We start from the raw sequence: 20,843 nt of genomic DNA, 5'->3' as shown, positions 1-20,843 counted from the left end.
CGTATAATGGTGTTCTCTTATTCGCGGTTTTTCCTCTCTCGGTGTGCCCCATGAAAAATGCAGCGACGATTTTCGAGGTCCCCACGTCCGTGACCAAGATCGAGATTCAAGCGTTAGGTCCACCTTTTTTGCATTGTAAGCCGCGCTATCTTCATTTAAGATAGTGCGCAAGACAGCGTTCTGAATGACAATGGACCGGAAGGGTGTCGGTGTTATTTATGCATTCATCCGCGTGCTTTTCCGATCCTTTGTCATCGCACGAGGTTCTTCAGCTTGTTATTTAAATGCATATTTTTTTCTTTCCTTTTTTTTTCTAGAATATAGAAGATGCATCTGGAGTTTGGGACAAATGAGTTGATGAAACGTATCGATCTCTTTAACTCGAGGGTGTCTTTTATAGTCCTAATTGGTAATTTCAGTCGATTGGTTTGCTGCGTGTATCGGGTTAGGAGGAGGATTGTAAATTGTACTTATTACGAGTGGTTTCTGCTTGAATTATTCTTTTCTTGTGTTTCTCGCTTCTGTATAAAATCTTATAAATATGTATCGCTTAATATCAAAATCAATTTTAGTCGATCGATTTCCTATGTGTATTGGGCTGAGAGGGGGATTATAAATTGTATATTGCGACTGCTTTTTCCTTGAATTATTCTCCTCTTCTATTTTTTGTTTCCCTATAAGAACTTGTAAATATTATTTGATATGTGAAAATCACTTCTAACTATCTTGCTGATATTCCATAAATTCCTACACAATTTTCAACGCGAATAGATTCTCTCTACACGATTTGAATAAAGTTGGAGTATAATTCGAGGAGAATTTCACTGAGCTTTTTAGAATGCAAGAGAATCTGGCAATCGATTAATATGCACGCGGCGAGCGAATTATAAAAATTGGATTATTTTGGAAATAATCGTGCGGTATGGTAGAGAGAGTTCAATGGAAGTTCATCGAACGAGACGTCGATCATTTCTACGGGTTCCATCGGATTTCTAGCGAGAAAGATCGACGAAGGGTTTCCGTTGCTTTGGCGAATCCATCGATTTCCATCGGCTTTGTGAGCAAAGCTTCGACAGCCGGAATATCTAACCGGCGTCCTATGGGGTTCCATGCTTCGTTGCTCGCATGACTCACCCCGAATACACACGAGGATCCGTGTGCAAGCCAAATATTCGCGAATCGAAGGCACACGGTTATGCGTCTCTTGCTTCCGTCGCGCTAAAAGCGTCTGTATTCCACGAAAATCACGTTTCCGCCGTTAATATTAGCTATTTGTTACTTCCAGCCGAGAATTGGTAAATTCGAAACGATATTTAGATTTGTTTGAAAAGAATTCCTAGATTTGAAGAGAATTTTTGGATTTGGAATGTTCACTGGATGTTATTTTTAAAGTAAAATCAGCGTTAATTAATTTTTAAAAGATATCATACTTCAACGTAAGCTCATGATCTTATCAAATATTAGATCAAATATAAATGAATCGTAAATCATAAGGGAAAATAAGAAATAGTCGCAAGCTCTCTTATCAAATCTACGATATAATCAAAAAATACCAAATGTCACAATTTAGAAAATAAATGTAACCCGAGGGAAACAACGAAGAACGTTCACGAGCTCTTTTAAAAACACCAAAAATGGTCTAAAAACACGAAAAGCCCACGCTTAAAGGAAAAGTTAACTTAGAACTGATTAACAAATGACAAAGGATATTCGCAAGCCACCTGTAAACAGAATTACACTTCAAACTCTTGATATTCGACCGACATGCAACAAAATGATGGAATCGGACAGCGATGGTATAGGAGAGGACACGAATTTTCAAAAGACAACGACGTATCTTGTTATCTGTCAATCGAGTCTCACTGAGGCGGACGGGTATGAAAATTTCAGAAATAGTCTGAGATTTCTGGCGCGGGGGATGATGTACCCGTGTCACAGGGGAACTCGATACACGTATCGACAGATCGCGGGGTTGTGGCTGGGGTGAATTGCAATTACATTCTCAGGATGACCCTTTAAGGTCGTGTGTTCGGCGAGGGTTTTGACGATATTTAAATTCCACTTGAAACGATGCATCGTACTCGACTCTGTAACTCGTTATTTCGATGAAGTTTGACGTTAAGTACGAAATATTCCGAAATTATGCTTATTTTCTACTCAATTTCTTCCTATAGATTTCGAAATAATCGTTAATTGTTATTTAGCATATAATTTATTTAGCTTCATATAATTTAAAGTAAATGGTTAATAATTGGATAATGTACTTTGCCTGATACTTTGGATTTACTAGTTTATAAATACTTGTGAGCTTATAACGATAAATATTGATGTTGGAGAATGTTGAGAATTACATCGGTTAATCTGTTAACAAGTTGTTCTCTAAGTCATGCGAATGTACGCTGTAATACGCTTCAAAGCTCTTTAGGTTGTTTCAGCCTACTCCTAGTCAGCTTAAGTCGCATCGACTCTCGTCCTACTTCGCTCTAACAACCCCTAGCTTGTGGCCACGCGACATCAGCTTTGTTCTACTTGTGACAGCTCTTGTATCAAACGTTTCATTACAACCCTCGATCATTTAATGATATAAATTCACTGTTCTACTATGGCAAATGTTCTTAAGATCCACGACTCGTACCAACTTCTTATTTTAATAGTACAATACTGAATTCTCAGTCAATATGTATCAATTATGTAGCTTGAAACCGATCTCAAATATAGTGACAACGATATGTAAGAATAAAAAAAAGATAAAAGAGAATATTCTGCTTCCAAGTACACTTCAAACAAGTATCATTCGAATTCTGAATTTCCTCGATCGACCAGAGCCCCTCGAAGTGAAAGAAAATGGAAGAAAGTGGGTTCGTTGTGCCTGAATTATAATGCACGCGATGGAAAAATAAAAGGGTAACTCGTGATTGCCACTTGGCTAGCTAGCTACCCCTTTCGCCACTCGGAACCTCCATTCACCACACGACAGGGCTTTAATCGCGCTCGGCTATTGTGCAATGTCGTGTCAACGTCGACAGAGTGGTTTGAGCCGAATTGCATAAATAATGTGGCGAGGTAAGTTCGCTTTCATTCTCGGATCAGTCAGCGGATCGACTTCAAATATGAGAAAGGCCTATGAATAATTCCATTTGTGAATCGAAGAGTCAGTGTATCGTATTAAAAGGAGATTTAATTTTTAGGTCGAAGTGAAGTTGGAAATCATCTTTCGCTTAAAGGGGATAGAAGAGGACTATGGTTTTTTTAGGAAATATTTATTAGGGTGGAAAAGCGTCTTTTTTAGAGAGTTGTTTTAAGGGAAGCTTAACACTTTGTGGTTTTTATCTTTTTCTTTCTAATAGTCGAAGCTCAAGGTGCAGCTTTTTTAGCCATTTATCGTGAAAAGTAAAACGCAAAAAGAAATAAATATCGCTGGTCTCTGTTTTATATCAGAAACAAGGAAGTGTGTATAGGTGGTTTTCTGTAGCAGATGAAAAATATCAAACACTAAAAATTTATCAAAAAATGTTAAAATACTGGGTCGTATATTAAATTATAAGAAAATTATATTATTATTAAGTGACAATTATTATTATTTAAAAAATGTGATTTTTAAATTAATACGATTTTATTCGATGGAAAAAGACAATTTTTCAATTGATGCAACATCGTGATTCTTTATCATTGTATAATTTCGTATTACTCTCTGAGATCGCGTGAGTTCTGGCTTCATGAGCTTACACATTCACCAACTAAATACACACACAGATAGGTAGAGGAAAAAGTGTGAGTTTGCCATAGAAAGACCTGTTGTGCCCTCGAAACGAGAAAAGGGAGGTTAGTTTATTAGAAAAATCCCCTCTCGACCGGGGATCACCGACTAAAGTAACAACCCCTTCAAACAGGCTACGTTTTTTTCATAAACGAAAATTGCAGTTGGTCATAAATTAGAGTGATCGTGTTGGTACATGATAGCATCGAGGAAGAGGCTGGTTGCCCGTGAAATCGAGTTTCAGAGATAATTATGTTCGTCTATTTACGTATTTAATTAGCGTTCACCCCTTTGATAGGGTGTTGTATCTTTTATATTTTTGGTCTTGATGTATAAATTATTCTCGCTTTGTTTTTATCTTTTCAATGAAGGGATAGAAGGGTGGTATTTTAAATATTTTGCTATAATTTCTTTTATCTCTTTCTCTCTCTCTTTATTTTTCTTTTTTAAACATTCTTAAATATTCTTGCATATAAAGCAAAAGTCAAACGATATTGTTGCTTTTCTTATAATGATTTACAAACGATAATAAAACGTGTTGCAACCACCAACTATCGCCTTTTAACATAAATAGAGAAACAATAATGGCAGAGATTCCGTAATTACTTTCGAAAAAACAAGGGAGAAATTGGAAACCGATCGCTGATACAGTATATAACGATTTTACCCTCAACGGGGGCAAAGAATTTTGCGTTTTATATTCGTCACCCCCCCTTAAGTTTGGTGGCTCGTGTTCCCCGCGACGCGCCACGAAACTTTATCGGACGTCTTCTCCATGTTCAATATTGACTTTGCGAAAGTGCCTCCGGATGGAAACCTTCTAATTTTCCGGACTCCGATTCCATGATGCAATGCAAATACACCAGGCATTCGTTGTACACGCACAAACGGCTGTGTCCTGTGTTCGCGCAAACTTCATTTCTTCCACGATGCTTTCAACATCTTCCCGTCTCTTCTTTTCTGTATTTGTTTTCTTTTTTTATCAAACCTATCGTTCTTTTCGCAAAGAATTTGCTAATACTTTCTGTGTAACTTCTATAGAATTCGATGATCCCTTCATGGATTATTCGGTTTTTACGAGTTCTTGGGCAGGATGATGCGTAGTATAGATTTTGCTCTTTATCTGACGAACGATATTAAAAATTCTCTTTCGCGAATACATCGTAGAAATATTCCATTTCCTTTTGTAATTTCGACGAAAGTAGAAAATCGTACGTAATCTCATCGTAAGCACCGATGTTAGTAGACGCGAATTATCGTTTAACGTAGCACGACGCCCGGAAGCGGAAACGATCCGTGTTCGATTACGGTGTTCTCGCGGTTCCTGTGTGAATTGTGTTATCGTGGAGCAGCAGCAGGTCTCGCCGAGGGTACGCGTTTAGGAGCGATTTTACGACGCGGTTTCGCTGTAACATGGCTTCAATTAAGGATTAACGTGATTGCAAATAGCCAGCATGTACCATCGGTATATTATCAATTTCCTGTGACTTCATTATAACCAATTTACTTTAATCCGGAATTAAATTTAATTCATACCTCTCGAGATTTAGCGATCCATGTACATGTTTTAGTGATTTCTTGATACAATCCAAGGATATCGCTTTCCATGTGTGCTATGTTAAAGAATTAACATTTAGTTACGAGTTATCATCTTTCGGTATTGCAATTCGTGTCACTTGGTAAAATTGACGAAACAGGATTTCCAGAAAGATTTATGTTACAGGTTAATTCTTTTCAATGATAGACACATTACTATGATTCACGCTATTTTATTCCCGACTTGTTTTAAATTACTATCAATTACTCTAGCTCATTTCGACACGTCTCGACTAAATCCAGTTCTTTCTCCGCAAATCTTATTCGCCGCTGCTATTTCGAAATTATTATTAAAATACACGCTATGTTAGTTGCAGTTTTATTTTACATTCAATTCGCTGTAAATCACGATCAATTAGTCCAACCAGTTCCGACACACGTCAATCAATTGCAAGCTCCCTCTTCAACCCTCTACGCCACTTTTATTTTCGTTTCACCCTTCTGTAACTCTAGCTAAGCATCTGCAGTACGTTCGAACGAGTTTGTACTCGAGTTCGAATTTTCATTAAAAATATACAGAGCGATGGTGTTCAGTAGCGGAACACCGGCTGCGTATTCATTAAAGAGTAAAAAGCGATTGATGTAGCGCTGCGAGACGAGGTGTGCACCGACGAGTCTAACCCCTTTTGCTTCTCTTTCAGCTGCTTAATTCCCTGGCGACCGATTTGGACTGCATGCTGAGCGAGCTCTGCACGACCCCGAATTCCTACGAGCGGTGAGTACTTACTTCTTCTTCTTACTTCGTTTCTTCCTTCTCCTCTCTTTCGCCCTCGTCTTGTTCGAGGTCAAGAGCAGGGCTATTGAAGGCGATCGATTCGATAGACCGTGTACACGCCTCTGGGTACTCTCGTTACGCGGTCGTAAAACGTTTCTCAAATAAAAAGGAACTTTGCTTTTCTGACATTTTTCCGGAAGAAATGATAATTTTATCGCTATGAAATTAAATTAAATTCGAATTAGTATTAATCGTGATTTTGTAGAGTGTCAGAGGGGAATTTATTCGGGATATGAATGACAAATTCTAAGAGGATGGAATAATAACGAGATGATTTAAATAGGTACACACATCGAGCACACAGTATTATCTTAATAGTTATGGAACTAATCTACTTCGTAAATAACGTAAATTTGTCATTGTCTTCGTGAAATTTCTATTCCTAAAGCGATCTACGCTTTGATCGATTTGATTAATTCGTTCGAACAAGTATAACAAAAATGTATATATCTCTTTAAATAAAGAAAAAATGCCAATTATGTTCGAGAAATACAAACAACAGCAAACATCAATATCCAATAATATCAAACGTTATCAAGATCGTCGTTATCATGCTATTAAAATTATTACATACAATACGATATATAATATTATTAAATACGATACGAAATCTCATGAGAAATTAATCACTTTTAACTGCGTCTAAGATATTCGAGGAACACTATAATCAACATAGTGTAGATTCTCAAAGGGGGTGACAACAACCCCTTCGCGTGGCCGCGGTTAAATCGTGAATTCCCATAATTTACGATGGAAATCTTGACGCGACGCCTCCGTACTGGTCGCTTATACGCAGAATAATTTCCATATCGTAAGGGCTCCACAGTGATCTATGGACGATTTCGCTTACAATATCCACGATGCTATATGGGACACTGAGTATAACGACCACCCCGTTGGATTAAACACGCGCCTAACTTTCGACATTATTGCGCGGCCTCGATTTATATCGCCTTGTTGAATTATCGCTAGAATGTTGGTCAGGTGATGCTGGAATTGCTTGAATATTTCTTTCATATTTAATCACCTTATCTGTGAATTATTTAAGTCCGCTACGCGAATCCGATACTCTTTCTAACCTTCCTTTTTTCCTTGTCATTTTTCTTCCATTAATTTATAGTTACAGCACGCTGTACTGTCGTGTTAATTCAAGTAAGCGCGTACCTATCTGGTCAGCAGGTGGTTCCGAGAAAAATGACTTTTAATATTTAACAACCGAGCATCGATTTCGCATACGTCCGAAATATAAACCGTTTATATCTTCCGTTTCCCTTTCCACTTTATACGCCAGTATAAACGACATCTTGACTGATAATTTAACACAAGGGTTGTCTAAATAAAATACTTCGGATGTCTAAAATAATTGATTGAAATACTGTGAATTTTTCAAATTATCGATTAAAATATTACGGAGGAAAATAAAATAATAAAAGCGAAATAAAAATATTGTGTAGCAATCTGCAATGTCGTGTAACTTCAACATTTTGTTCAAGTCTTTATCGAGTTATTTTAATAAGAAATACCTTGATAATTCTATGCAGAAAATTTCACAAGGTGACAAATTTTAATAAGAATTTTCTTTAGAAAAACCACCGTGATATTTATTTTAAATAGCCACTGCAGGAGAAAAGAGGGACGCTTATTATTCCACGGAATATTAGAAAACTTGCTGGAAGGAACAAACGACGGGCAGATGGCAGCCAAAAACGATTACGCATAATATTATGACGTTGATCCCGGACACATGCCACGAATTGCGCTATTTGCTCGGTGAAAACTCTAATTTCGCACGTACTTATTGTTCTGCTTGTTGCTCGTTCGATTTTCCGCACGAGCTCCGCCGATTCAGCTTTTTCATTCTTCAATCTTTCCGTTTTTCTTTATTTCGAACGAGTTGCAGAAACGAGCTTGAGATGAAGATTGATGCGACGGGTTTCCGTCTTGGAAATTCTACCCGTGAAACTGTTTAAATTAGAGGAAACGGATTGCTCGTTGAAAAGTGGACAGCAAGGACAGACCGTTTATTAATTTATACGTCGGTTTGCGAGCGAAGCTTCCGTACGAGGTTCAAGTGTGATGTATTAAATAAAATTGGATGTGTCTAAGTTTTAATTAGCTGTAAAAAATATAATAAAATTTTCGTTCGTATTTAGTATTTAGTTAATAATTTTAGACGAGTCTGAAAGAAATTGGTCATCGCTGGATAATACAAGTTGTCTATGCTAATTTGTATTTTTATCAACGCGAACAAACCTAAATATAAATTTATCTGATCTTTTAAGGATTAAGATCAGAGGTCCATTTTTCTTAAATTGTTGGCTCACCTTTCTCCGAATTTCAACTAATTTTTTTCAATTTATACTTTTGAAAAAGTGTAACATCTAAATTGGAATTTATCACGCTAAATGTTAAATATTATAACGAATAGTTTGAATTTTTCACATGTTTTTGTATATTGTGCGTATTCCCATGTTCTCGCACATTTCAATTCCCCATAAATAAATAAATATCCGCAGTCTATTCGAATATCAACGTATTGTTAGACATAGTTGGTTTACTCGCGATTTCTCGAACTTAACATTAATTAATCACAGAGGATGTTAATCACAAAAAGATTTCTGGCGTTATATCCGAGCAATCTGAAAGAGCCTCTTGTTCCCAATTTCGTCGCAACTTCAAAAGTCGCCGACCATTCATAAGAAACTTGTATAATCTATCAAGATACCCATCTGGTCGTTTACCGGAAAGTTCCCGAGCTTCCCCGAGTACAGTGAGTTCCGCGATAAATCCTACAGTAGCGAGGTTCACTCGTGTTGTTCGTAATTATTAGAGTTGGGAATAATCGATACGTGAAGCTCATTATTTCATAGATTGGTGAGAAAGAAATTTTCTTGAAAAGTGATTAGAACGAAATTGAACTTGCATATGTTTAGAAAATAGAGGAATATTTATTTAACGTTTATTTTAAATTCTTCAGAGAAAAGAAAAATATTAGAAAATAAGTATCTGCAAAATATAAAAATACTCACTTTAAGAATATTTGCATCAAAGAGAAACATTGATAATTATCTAGGGAATAGAAAATATTTATTTCACAAATATATAATTTATTAATATTTAATAAATAAATATCAAAGAGAAATATTCATATATTCGACATGTACAAAATTCTGTTATGCTTATAGTGACGAGCATCAGATAGCAATAATATACCAATAGATTCGATCGAATTTGTTGAAATATCGTTTCGTTCATACTCGTATCACTTCCTTCAAATTTACGTCAGTTTAAATGAACTCGTTTACATAAATTTTCGTTACATAAATTTCCAGCTCATTCCAATTCACGTCAACATACATACATATGTATATCAACGTATCTGAATTCAAGCCAATTAACTGGAAATCATATAATTCCAGTAGAATTACATAATTTAATTGCTGTCAGGCAGTTACATAAAATTCCATATGAATGCAATGATTTGAAATAAACCAACTTCGTATAAAAGCGTATGCTATATCGTGCAACAAAATATCGCTTGAATTTCTCCACAAATTAGCGAAATTATCAAACACAGTGCTCTCGCGAGATCAATTGCCACTGCACGAAAATTCAAGCTTCACTCGTCGTTAATCTACGATATTACCGGTGCTTCCGCTGGTCGCAAAAATCGAGTTACGCACGCAGAACAGAGATGGTTGATCGCGAAGCGAGAAGCAACGGGAGGATGAAAGGGACGAGGCGAGCAGACACGTTGGACATTTCCGGGGTTGCTGAAACGATGGGAAAAAATGGAAATTTCATTCGCGTCAACAGCGCAACGATACGCGTACGCGCCGGTGAAAGAATAACTCGACTCGTTATCGCACCGCGAGCTCTTCCGTATCGAATCGATCCTCTTTTTTTACGTCGTTTTTCACACCACGGTCGATCGACCAGCGTCCGGGAATTTCCTCTCCGGCTACGGATAAAAAATAATTCGAACGCTTTCGGGAATTTCTCGCGACGAGCAGCTCTGGCGAGCTTAACCAGGCTTCCCGTGTTGGTTATTTTTTCTTCTTTTACTTTATTTCGCGTAAATGCCGAGTTAAGCCAAACAAGAAGAAAGAGAATTATGCTGTTGTCTCGGGATATTTAGCTCGTGTTTGAGCTGCTGTTTTACGTTGGCTCGTACTCAAATATTTGCGCAAGGCTCGATTACGTATTACGTGTTAAATACACGCGGAATCTCGTAAAAAAAAAAAAAGAAAAAATGGAATTGTAGAGAACGCGAAATAATTAATTGATACGTTCGCGTTGAATTCGATGACTGGACTATGGATATTTATGCGGATTCGTATTTTTACTGATGCAATTAAAGAAATGGAAACTAAACGAGAATTCCTTTCGCTTATTGATTACTACAACGAATACTCTACTTTGCGTAGAATTTTCTAAACGATTATAAAAACTGCTTTTACGCGACGATAATTTATACAATTCAGTTAATCGTTCGAGCAAAGAAAGAAAGAAAAAAGAAATAAAAAGAAATGTTTAGAAAGATGTTCTCTCATGAGATACAATAAACACAGAAAAGACAGCAAAAGTGAAAACAGGAAACGACGGGGGTTGCTGCAGGGACGAAAAGAATGGTGATATTTCAACGAGGGTGAACTTTTTAGCGAGATTACCGACCGATAATAATTCAAGCGGCAGCGGAGCTGTGGCCTAGGGACGGAATTTCATTTCAATTCCACAAGCCCGCCCCAGTTCAGGGGTGGAACGCGATTTCGGTCGCTTCTATTCCCGGGGCTGTAAGTGACAGTAGCGCGGCGCCGAAAATCTGATCGGTATGTCGAAAATCATACGCCAGAACGTTGCTTTTCATCGTTCGAGGCTACGTTGGATTGGAGAATTTACATTGGAACAGTTCCGGTATTCTTGAAGATCTGACAGGGATTTTGTAGTTGGTAGAAACGTTTACGTAAAGTTAGCGGTGTTACTAGATTTGCAAGTGACAGTCGAGTGCTTTACACTTCGCTGTAAGGCTTTCCTCGAGGCCTCTTCGCCTATTACAATAGCGTTCTTTGAACGTTTGAACGCTTCCAACCAGTCGGCTGTTTCCAGGGCTGTTTCCATCAAAGAGTTTCCTACTTGGTACAAATGTTCTGTTGTACATTGCGTTATTATCAGTTTGTAAATCGTGATAAAGTATTTCTTAAATTCTTCGTAGCATTGTAGCGTTCGATTTTATTAACCCATTGACGTACAAATAAAATGGAATTTGATGCGTCCAAAGATTTAATTTGGCTCAACTGAACAGTTATATGCAAACTTAGAAACAGAACATTCTATTTCGAAATTTACATTGCTGCATAATATTTAATCAGGTTGATATATAACGTTAATGGACAGTAGTTAAGTAACATTATGAAATAATAAATTAATAATTCTATCAAGTATGATACATTTCAAAAGATTTTGGAATATGTAGAGGAACTAGACATTTTTTACACTGCCAAGTTGTCTCGCTTCATGTATTATTTTTTACGCACACATGACATCTCTTTACATTTTTATTAGTCGAAGGTGTATGTTCAGGAAAATGTGCCCAATGTTTTGTCTGCAGCCGAGTTGGGCACTCACTTTGCGACTGTGTGACAAAGAGACAAATTGTGTAGCACATCTTGTGCGATATTCAATCGAAAATTTACAATCGACTGTATTCTTGAATTAGGTAATTTAGAATACAGGACATGAGCATCATAAATAGCTATATAAAGCAGATAAAAGAACATTTTAAATAAAACAGAATCGATGCACGATTTTCGGTGTCCGCCAGAAACAGTTGTTGACGTCTCGGAGATGTCAAAGTTTACAATGGCACATGAAATGATGGATGACGTCTGCTAGACGTCGTTGTATGCCAAGGGGTTAATTTATCACTAATCCTTTCGCTTTAGAATGTTTCTGTAATTGCGTATAGAAAATGTATCTTCTTTCTTTTTAATCATTTTCCCCGATTATAATAGAAACATATTGCTCTGATCTTCTTGTTACGAGCCAAGGTCCGTTTAATGGGCAAAAGCTGATGAAATATTCGCGGATCACGTACGTCGGAGAAATAATACGCGGCTAATAATACACGGGAGAGAGATTTCGTAAGTGGAACGAGATGGGAAATCGATGGTTCGATTTCTCATCTGTCTGATAGATTTGTGCGTTTATTTTTCGTTGCTTCTGCTCGGCTGGAAATTTGATACGTGATGTCTGGGATTAAAAGACGAAATTGGAGATGGAATTATTAATTGAGAGTGGAAATTTGTTTCAAAATGTAAAGATGTCTTGTTAGGCTCTTTCCATATCGATTTGGTTCATATTGATATAGACTTCACACCGATTTCATTTCGATCAGGAAATTAATTCAAACAATAATACTCCAATTTTTTCCTCTCAATCTCACTCAAACCAAATACTACTTCGAACTAACTCCAAAAGATTCACAAATTTAATCAGTCACGCTTCACTTTCGCTTTAATCTTCTATATCATCCCCAATACGCTGCAATTCATCATCAGCTATCTCTTCGTTCCGCGATTCAATCCAAATTTCAATCCTCCGACATGTTCAAACCGTTCTCAATTTTACCCAAACCAAGCACCACTTCGCACTTCCTCTGAAATTTAAATTTCCTCAGACTCGTGCGTTCCACTTTTCCTTTCATCTTCCACGTATCACGTCCGACACACCGCAACAAATCGCCAGCAACTTCTTAATCCAAGCAGTATCATCCACGCTGGCTACACCAGACACGGTATGAATTCGTTTCTCCAGAGCTCGATTCCAATTTGTTATCGCTGAAAATACCTTTTTTCCCCTTGGATCTCGTTAATTCGTGACGGTCGCCGGAGCGTTGTCTACATAATCATTAAGATAATCATCCGTGTTGGCCGGCACGGCGCGCAGGCTATCGTAATCGATGTAGAGCATAAATTGGATACACGCCGGTTCCCTCGGGCCACGTTGATTCCCCCTTTTTCAACCACCCCCCACCCTAACCGTCCCTCGATCTCGCCTCGCGATCGATAACGATCACGTTCGATCTTGATAATTGGCCGGCTTGTCGTTAATCATTCGGCAACCCTGGCGTCAGGTGGACGTTGAGGGTAACACACGCTCTCGAAACTACGTATCGATGATTTATTTAGAGATTCTTGGGCTACCGTGCTTCGCACTCTGCAACCATCATTGGAATTTCGAGTTTCTTTCATTCGATTTTTCATAGGCGTACTGGCGAACAAATTCAATACTTGTTTACCAAGTGTGATAGATGATTGGTATATTCGCATAACGAGCAACGCGATATTCGAATAATTTGTTCGCCCATAGAGTAATAAAGTTAGACATGGCGCGATACCTGAATATTTATGGCAGTGATCGTACTTCTCGGTATATTTCTTTCGTCGTTTATATTTTATATCTACGGCTTGCTGCAAGAAGTATCAGCGTCAGTATTCACAGAGTATTTACGAAGAGATATTAGCACTCGAAGATACGTTAAAAAATTCATGTTCGAATAATTTTCGACGCAGGAGTTTTTGATGTTTCAAAATTTCTTTCTAACTCAGAAAGAGAGAATCAAAGCTTATACTATTCGCGCTTTTTACGTCGAGCTTGGCATTCTTTGCAGAAAGTTTACGTTATGGAAAATGCCATTATAGTCATTTCTAACTGTTTTAACTTTTAAACTGTTACTTTTTATATATATATATATATATATATATATATATATATAGAACATACGATTGTTTACAGACTGAATACCAAATTTAACTTATTTTAACTTACTTTTTCTCATTAAGCCACAGATGTAACGTTCGATTTGATTTTTATAAATTATTCTCGAGAATTATGAATCTTAGTCGTCAAAATAAATATATGGAAATATTCACATTACACGTAGAAATGATATTAAAATAATTTCAGATTTATTTAATATGTGATTTACGAGATGTTCGTAGATACACATTGCACGCGTCTCAGCATTCTTCTTGTCTCACCATCTTCTTTACCATCATGAGTACGAGACAGTTGCATTCTTTTGTTTTACGAGACGCTGCACACACACATACTCCCACACACACTCGTTCTCATGTATGTGTGTCACTACTATGCTAATCCAGTGTAGCACACAAAATTACACATATCTCGATAATTACAAACAGCAAATAATAAAGGCTGACTTGGATCTCTAACACCAAAGCACGATGTACCATCGTACCTTCGACGTATTTCAAAATCCACTTGGATATATCGAAAGAGAAACATCACAGCTTGCAGGATTTATTCTTCCACGAGGAAGAATTTGCTGCCGCGGAAAGAAACGAAATCCAGCGATCGAAAGGAGTGGAGAGCGTGGAGCAAAAGCACCGATCGAATTATTGAGAAACTCGATACAAAAAAAGTGTAGAGGGAAAAGGAGAAGCGAGACAGAGGGACATGCGGATTCCCCTGGGTTGGTTTCTCCGGCTGCCACCGGATATCCCCCTGATTTCTGACGACTAACGCGAGTCTGATGTTTGCGAGGGTGAGCAACCCTTATCCGGCCACCCCGTATCGTTAGCCATAGACAAAGGGTGTGTCGTCGAAATACGTGCCCCCAGGCGCCGCTAATTCTACCGATAATAGATTTCACCCTGCTCATCGTGAGATTTTTCCTTCCAACTCTAGTCATAGTACAACTCTATTCGGACACTAGTCGACCAATGATTGGATTTCCGGAACTTTCTCGAATTTCTATTCTTTGAATAGGAGTTATAGTGCTAAACACATAGATAGCGTACTAACGAAACTAGAGAAAATTCAAATTAACTTATGCTTGGTGGTTTTTCCAATTTCAATCGTGTTTTTGTTAATATCTTTTTATTGCTGCTTTATTTCGACGATTGCAGCCCGAAGAACTATCATCTAGTCATCGTGAAAGTTTCAAATTGAAAATTTAAAATATCCCAAACTAAGATATTTTAAGATATCGTGCTAAAGAAAATACATTAAGCAGAGCCAATTCTTATCATCTCTTTTACCTTTTATCGTCGTACAGAAATACCTACGAAACCACAAGATCGTGTAATTAAAATGCAGCAAGTTCGATTTCTGATATGGTACGTTATATCTGTACAATTTATTTTTACCGATTGAAATAAATATAGGGAATTATGGTTTTCTAAAATCATAAGGTACTTTAATCATGAAAACTATGATACTGCGTGAGCGATCATTAACGGGGCAATTTTCGATGTTTATTTGTCGAGCAATTCCTCTGAATTAAATTCCAATGATACCAGTGAACGTATGTCATACGCTATAGTTGGGTTATAATCTTGGCCGAGACAAGCGTACACCGTGATGCCTGGCACCGGTATCATTGGGTTTCTGACAATTGGTTAATTTCCGGCCCGTGTCAACGCCAGGTGTTGTATCATTTCACGCACGAAACGCACAAAGATGTCAGATGTTGCGAATACGTGGCGGCAGCCAGTGAATAAGCATCGGAATAACGCATAATAGGGATGTTAGCGTCCGTTGACCAGGTGAATTCGATGAATCATGAATCTACGCGGACGTATCCGCTGCGAATTCTTTCGACATTTACGTTAACGTGATATTTTTGTACCTTGCCCCGTGCGACTTCCGTTCGTTTGATGTAAGTATGCAAAGATTCCACCAGATCGTTTCTTCTCGTCAAATTGTAGAAGCGAAATAATTCCGTAACGATTCTGTCCTTTGACTTCGTTTCCTCTTAATTGTTCGTTAAATTAATCCTATTCATTTGGTACACCGTTGAAGTCGAATAATACCGTAAATAATGTTGTCTGTTTGTTTCAACCGTTCGCGGAGAGACGCGATCGCGAGATAGCGCGTCAACGAGAGTCGTAAGTTCTCGTTACGATTAAACAATCGACGCCACGAATTGATTGATCCTCTATTTCTATTTTGAGAATAGAGGTGGTTGGAATAAGTGCATACGAGAAACTACGCTTGATTCGCTAACAAAAATAGTTTAATAACAAATAAAGAATCAACAATCTCAGTCAACGATCAAACGATTAACAATTGAGAACAAAAGATGACAATCAAGGTTTTGAGAACGTGTTTGCTTATTACGAGACCTTTGGTACTTCGCAGCTTGAGATAGACTGACTCTTTTGTTCGAAACCACGGATTCTTTCCTTTGTTGTCCTTCGATGTCCGCGCGTTTATTAGATGCACCGCGGCTGTCACCGCGTATGCGTTCTTCCGAGAATTCGGCGAAAGAAACGTAGGGATATCGATGGTACATTGGGCATGTCGGTATTGCGCTTTGACGGCATAGCTCTTTGTACCGCGAAGCCGTTGGAAAGTTCCGTGGTCGATGCCGCCACAAATTAAAATTTCTTTGAACAACTTGACTAGAGAGATGATGTTACATAAAACGTAACACTGTTCGTACGATTTTCTTTTCACTCTTCTTAGTAAATTCGTCTAGAAATATGAAGAAAAAGAAAGAAATGTGTTTTAAAATTCAAAGTCAACGCACGAACTTGTAAGCTTTGTAGCTTCTTAATGGAAGTTGTCGGACGAGTATCAAGCCGCATCTACGTATAAATCAACGCCTGAGTCAGGTACACGCGCTGATAGATCAAACATAGACGTTAATACTGAATCCGATCGACAAGCACTACGGGTTATCCGAAAACACCGTAAATCAATGGTGTCACAGACGTCTGCCTGGCGTCTAAGGTGTTCCTTAACAGGCTTCTAAAACTGTCAACCGCAGACCCCCGTGGTAACCACATAAATTCCACGGGGAGAATCCCAGGGGCAAGGATCTCTCGTAGGCGTGGTTGGATGCGTGAACCACATCCAATGATACAGAAGAGTCTGGTTTTTCCTGTTTCCGCTACAGGCACGCGTTTCACCTATTCGATGAAAAGGGAGAACAGGGGCTCGTCAAGAGAGCAAAGTGAGTGATCGCGAAGAGAGAAAGAGCGTCGAAAAGGACAGAAAATGAAAGGGGAAGCAAAGGGGAGAGAAGAGATAGAGGAAATGAGAATGGCAACGGGAAATACTGGAGGAGGAGTAGAAAGAAGACGCGTAAAAGGAACGAAGCATCGAAAGCGAAGAGAAACGAAAAGGGGAACGAAAGAAAAAAAGAATAGAGAAAGAAGAAAAGAGGTGGCAATGGAAAAGGAAACGCAATTACAACAGTATCAGTACGTGGAGGTATAATAGAGAACTTGAAAGATGGTTAGGTAGAGGATGCTGGTCTGACTGGTTATTTCTGGTACAATCAACCAACGCGGATCACAAACATCGGCCAAAAGTGTCACGTACACAAATAAGACCATACGTTAGCTCTTCATGGTGAGCGATAGACAGCATTACTATATGTATTTACTTTCTTCGTAACTCTGTACATACTATCCCGCATCTTTTCAGCTCTGTAGTTGAGAGTCTGAACGATCGAAACCTAAATACTGTTGGAGGAGAAGCGTCGTGAAAGTTGGCGGGCAATTCGAATTTAGTCGGGGGAAGCAAAACGTGGAATTCAGGCTGAAATCGCAGATACCCTGGCAACGAGGAGAGCAGGGTTAGACACGGAACGAGGGGAAGAGGAATTTATGGCAGCCGTAGAGACCATTCCGCGGCCATTAATGCGGCCCGCTCTCGAAAGTGAATCTCGTTGCGGAATTGCAGCCCGATATGAGGACGATAATTTGCGGCGTCGCTTAGGATCGCGCTAATATTCACGGCCACCCGTCTCTTTTGTCGTTTATCTGGCCAACGACGGTCCATTAATCTTTGCGCTTCGTTACCTCCATCCTGCAATGAGAATCGTTTAAACTACGGTTGACACTACATTGACTCTGACGGATGATCGATGAACAGGTAAATTTACTTCGACTTTCCCTCGTCCAGTACAATTTGCGTTTCATATTAGGATTTGCTATTTAGAGGAAGTGGTATGTTTGGATGGGCAGGATGTTTGTTAGATGAATAACGTAATTTGATTGTACACGGTGAAGTGGGTAGCGTGAATTAGTGGTAATGTTCGGTGGGCTGGATTCGAGGGTGCAGATATTTAATTTTCATCTTCGTCGAGAGCTCTCCTTTTTCTAATTCTAGATGATTTTATACTGTCAGGGCTATCGTGATTTTATGAGTTCCAAGGGTAGTTTGTAGAAGTTTCAACTTTCAAGAAAGAGTTTACTACCGTTGATCTGTTTCTTACGTTTGAGAACAAACTTTCTTCAAATCGAATCAGTAGCAGTTCGTTTAATCAGACACTAATCAAAATTTTGTTCGAATGAATATCATTCAGATAAAACGAAAAGACAAAACCAAGTAGGAAATGCGGTATACCATAAATACCGTAGTATTTCAGAGTTAATAACCATTCAACTCGCTTTAACCCATATTAAAATTTCAAACCCTATTTCAACCGAAATTTACGGCACGTCATTTTCAACCAAGCATCCTCCAGTCTCGCAAATCTCCGACTCATCGCCGAGGTCGAAACGACTTCCAACACCTGGACCAATGTTATATCGCAGAGGGCAGCGGTTCCTTCGTGCAAAACGAAACCCAAGAACGAAACCCAGTAGAAGGGAAAACGTAATTGGGATGATTGCACCGCGCCGATCGGGTCAGTCGGTGCGGAGGTTTGAACGCGATTAGCAGAATGTCTGGTCGGGCTAATTCAAAAGGTCGATCTCGTCCTTAGGCTCTTTTATTTTGCCACCTCGACCCTCACGGCAATTTTCTTTTCTCGTCCTACGCCTTTTCAGTTCCTTCGCAATTTAGCCGACACTTTTATGGCGCGGTGACACGCGTCGCCGCGTGAAATCGCTCGCGTGCGCCACGATTCCATACTCGTCGCGGCCTTTCTTCGCTCGTAACGACGTGGAAGAACGGAAACTGCGAAATGCAGGAGGGAAACCACTCAGAAGGACCTTTCGCTTCGATTATCCTGGACCAGTCGAATCCATGATCATTAAGTATAATCAAGTCGATTCTTTATGGCAGTTGTGAAAATTTCTTGGTCGTTATATTCTTGGATCGTGCTCTTGTTTGAATTATTTAGGTTTGGATTATGTGGACCACGACGTGCTGTGTAATTGTTGAAGTATACGCCATAAGAGCCGCGTGAAGATTAAGTTTAGTTTGACGATGATATCGTATCGTGTAATTTCAAAGGTATCAGCCTCGCTATCGTCGTATAATTCTTCTTCGTCTTGACAAACTTACTTCAATCATTTTTCTCGTAACTGCATCCAATCTCGAACGATAAAATATCTGAGATACTAAGCACAGAAAATCAATTAAAGACAGGTAATACCACGGAATATGGAAATCGGATACGGAAGGTGATATTTAAAATATGTAGAAATAAGAGAAGAGCATCGTGACAGACAACCATCGAAAAGGCAACGCAAGGATTCTTGAGAAAAGATCGAAGGAGTCGGCCCTCCCGCTGTTTTGCCCGGTGTTTCTCTAATTTTCCGCCCTCCTTCCACCACTACCACCACCACGCTCTGCAAACTTCGTTGCAACAGGACACTCGTGAATCTTTCATGCGTCTTCCCCTTTCTTCTTCCACCTTATTCCTCTTTTTCTTTTTCGTTCCTCCAGTTTTCCTACGGTTGTTCCGTGGAGAGCCGAAAGGAAACGGAACGGCAGGCGACTCAATCGATACTGGACCAGCCTTGAATTATGCACACCGACTTGGCCAACGGGAAACGAACCGTTTTCCTTTAAGGCGCGTTCACACGACGCCCCGTACAGCCACGTAAACTCGTTTTACAAAAACAAGGAGCGTATCGAAGAGAAAAAGGAACTTTATAAGCTCGACGAAGCAGATGCATTTTTCTTTATATCTTTACCCTCTGTTTCAAAGCCTTTGGCAACGAACATGGAGATGGCGTTATTGAAGTACGGTTGTTTTATAGAGAAAATATTCTTCTTCCTTGGATTTTATGGATTGCATTCGAGTAGTTCTGGAGAAACATTCAAAGAGATAACTTTTTTTCTTTTAGATAAAAACACATTGGTGGAGTCGGTAAACTGCACTAATTTTTACTGATTCTTAACTAAATTATAAATTATTGCCAACGATTAACGTTATTTTTAGATGTGTTGGATTATGGCCCATTTAAACTGATATTTTAAATGATACTATTACTACTGTTACATTTTCCAATTTTAAATTTAAACCGCCCGCATTAAATTTTAATTAAATCCGAAACATCCACCGACGAGCATCCACAAAATAGAAGAACCACGAAAATTCCAGTTGAAATACGGTCGACGATGCCAAATGTTGTCCGTTGGTTCCCAAGCCAGACGACTTTCCAACCGATTATCCGCATCGCGTCAGAACCAGCCATTATTTCGGATACTCGTCTCTGTCGCAACAGGTGTACGAGTGCGGACGACAGTGGTTAGAACGAGATCGAATTCAACCACAAGCAGCAACGTTCTTCGTTTCACGGATGTCAAAGTTGACGTGGACAGGAGTATCGGAATTATTTGATCGCTCGACCGCGTATTCACGTTTCTCGTTGATAGATCCCGTACGATGGGATGTCTATGTCTGAAAGGAATGGAATTCGTGTTTCTTTTGCTTATTTTCTGTCTCTTCTTCCTTTTTTTTTTTTCTTTTTAGTGAGATCGTAGGGATTTGGCTGAGTTTCTTCT

The 20,843-nt window shown here is 38.8% G+C and overlaps 1 protein-coding gene across 6 annotated transcripts in view; it reads left to right on the top strand.

Annotated features, from left to right (window-relative positions):
• LOC126920653 (protein sprint) overlaps positions 1-20,843 on the top strand; it is a 156,374-nt gene that overhangs the window by 27,712 nt on the left and 107,819 nt on the right. For all 6 annotated transcript variants that reach the window (XM_050731325.1, XM_050731324.1, XM_050731338.1 and 3 more), the window contains one exon: positions 5,995-6,068. In XM_050731325.1, coding sequence (XP_050587282.1) covers positions 5,995-6,068 — 74 coding nt within the window. The remainder of the gene's footprint in view (positions 1-5,994; positions 6,069-20,843) is intronic.

The sequence above is a fragment of the Bombus affinis genome, chromosome 9 (assembly GCF_024516045.1).
Source record: "Bombus affinis isolate iyBomAffi1 chromosome 9, iyBomAffi1.2, whole genome shotgun sequence".
Classification (NCBI taxonomy): Eukaryota; Metazoa; Arthropoda; class Insecta; order Hymenoptera; family Apidae; genus Bombus; species Bombus affinis.
The sequence above is the reverse complement of the archived record's forward strand: the minus strand, read 5'-3'. Positions and strand labels throughout refer to the sequence as shown.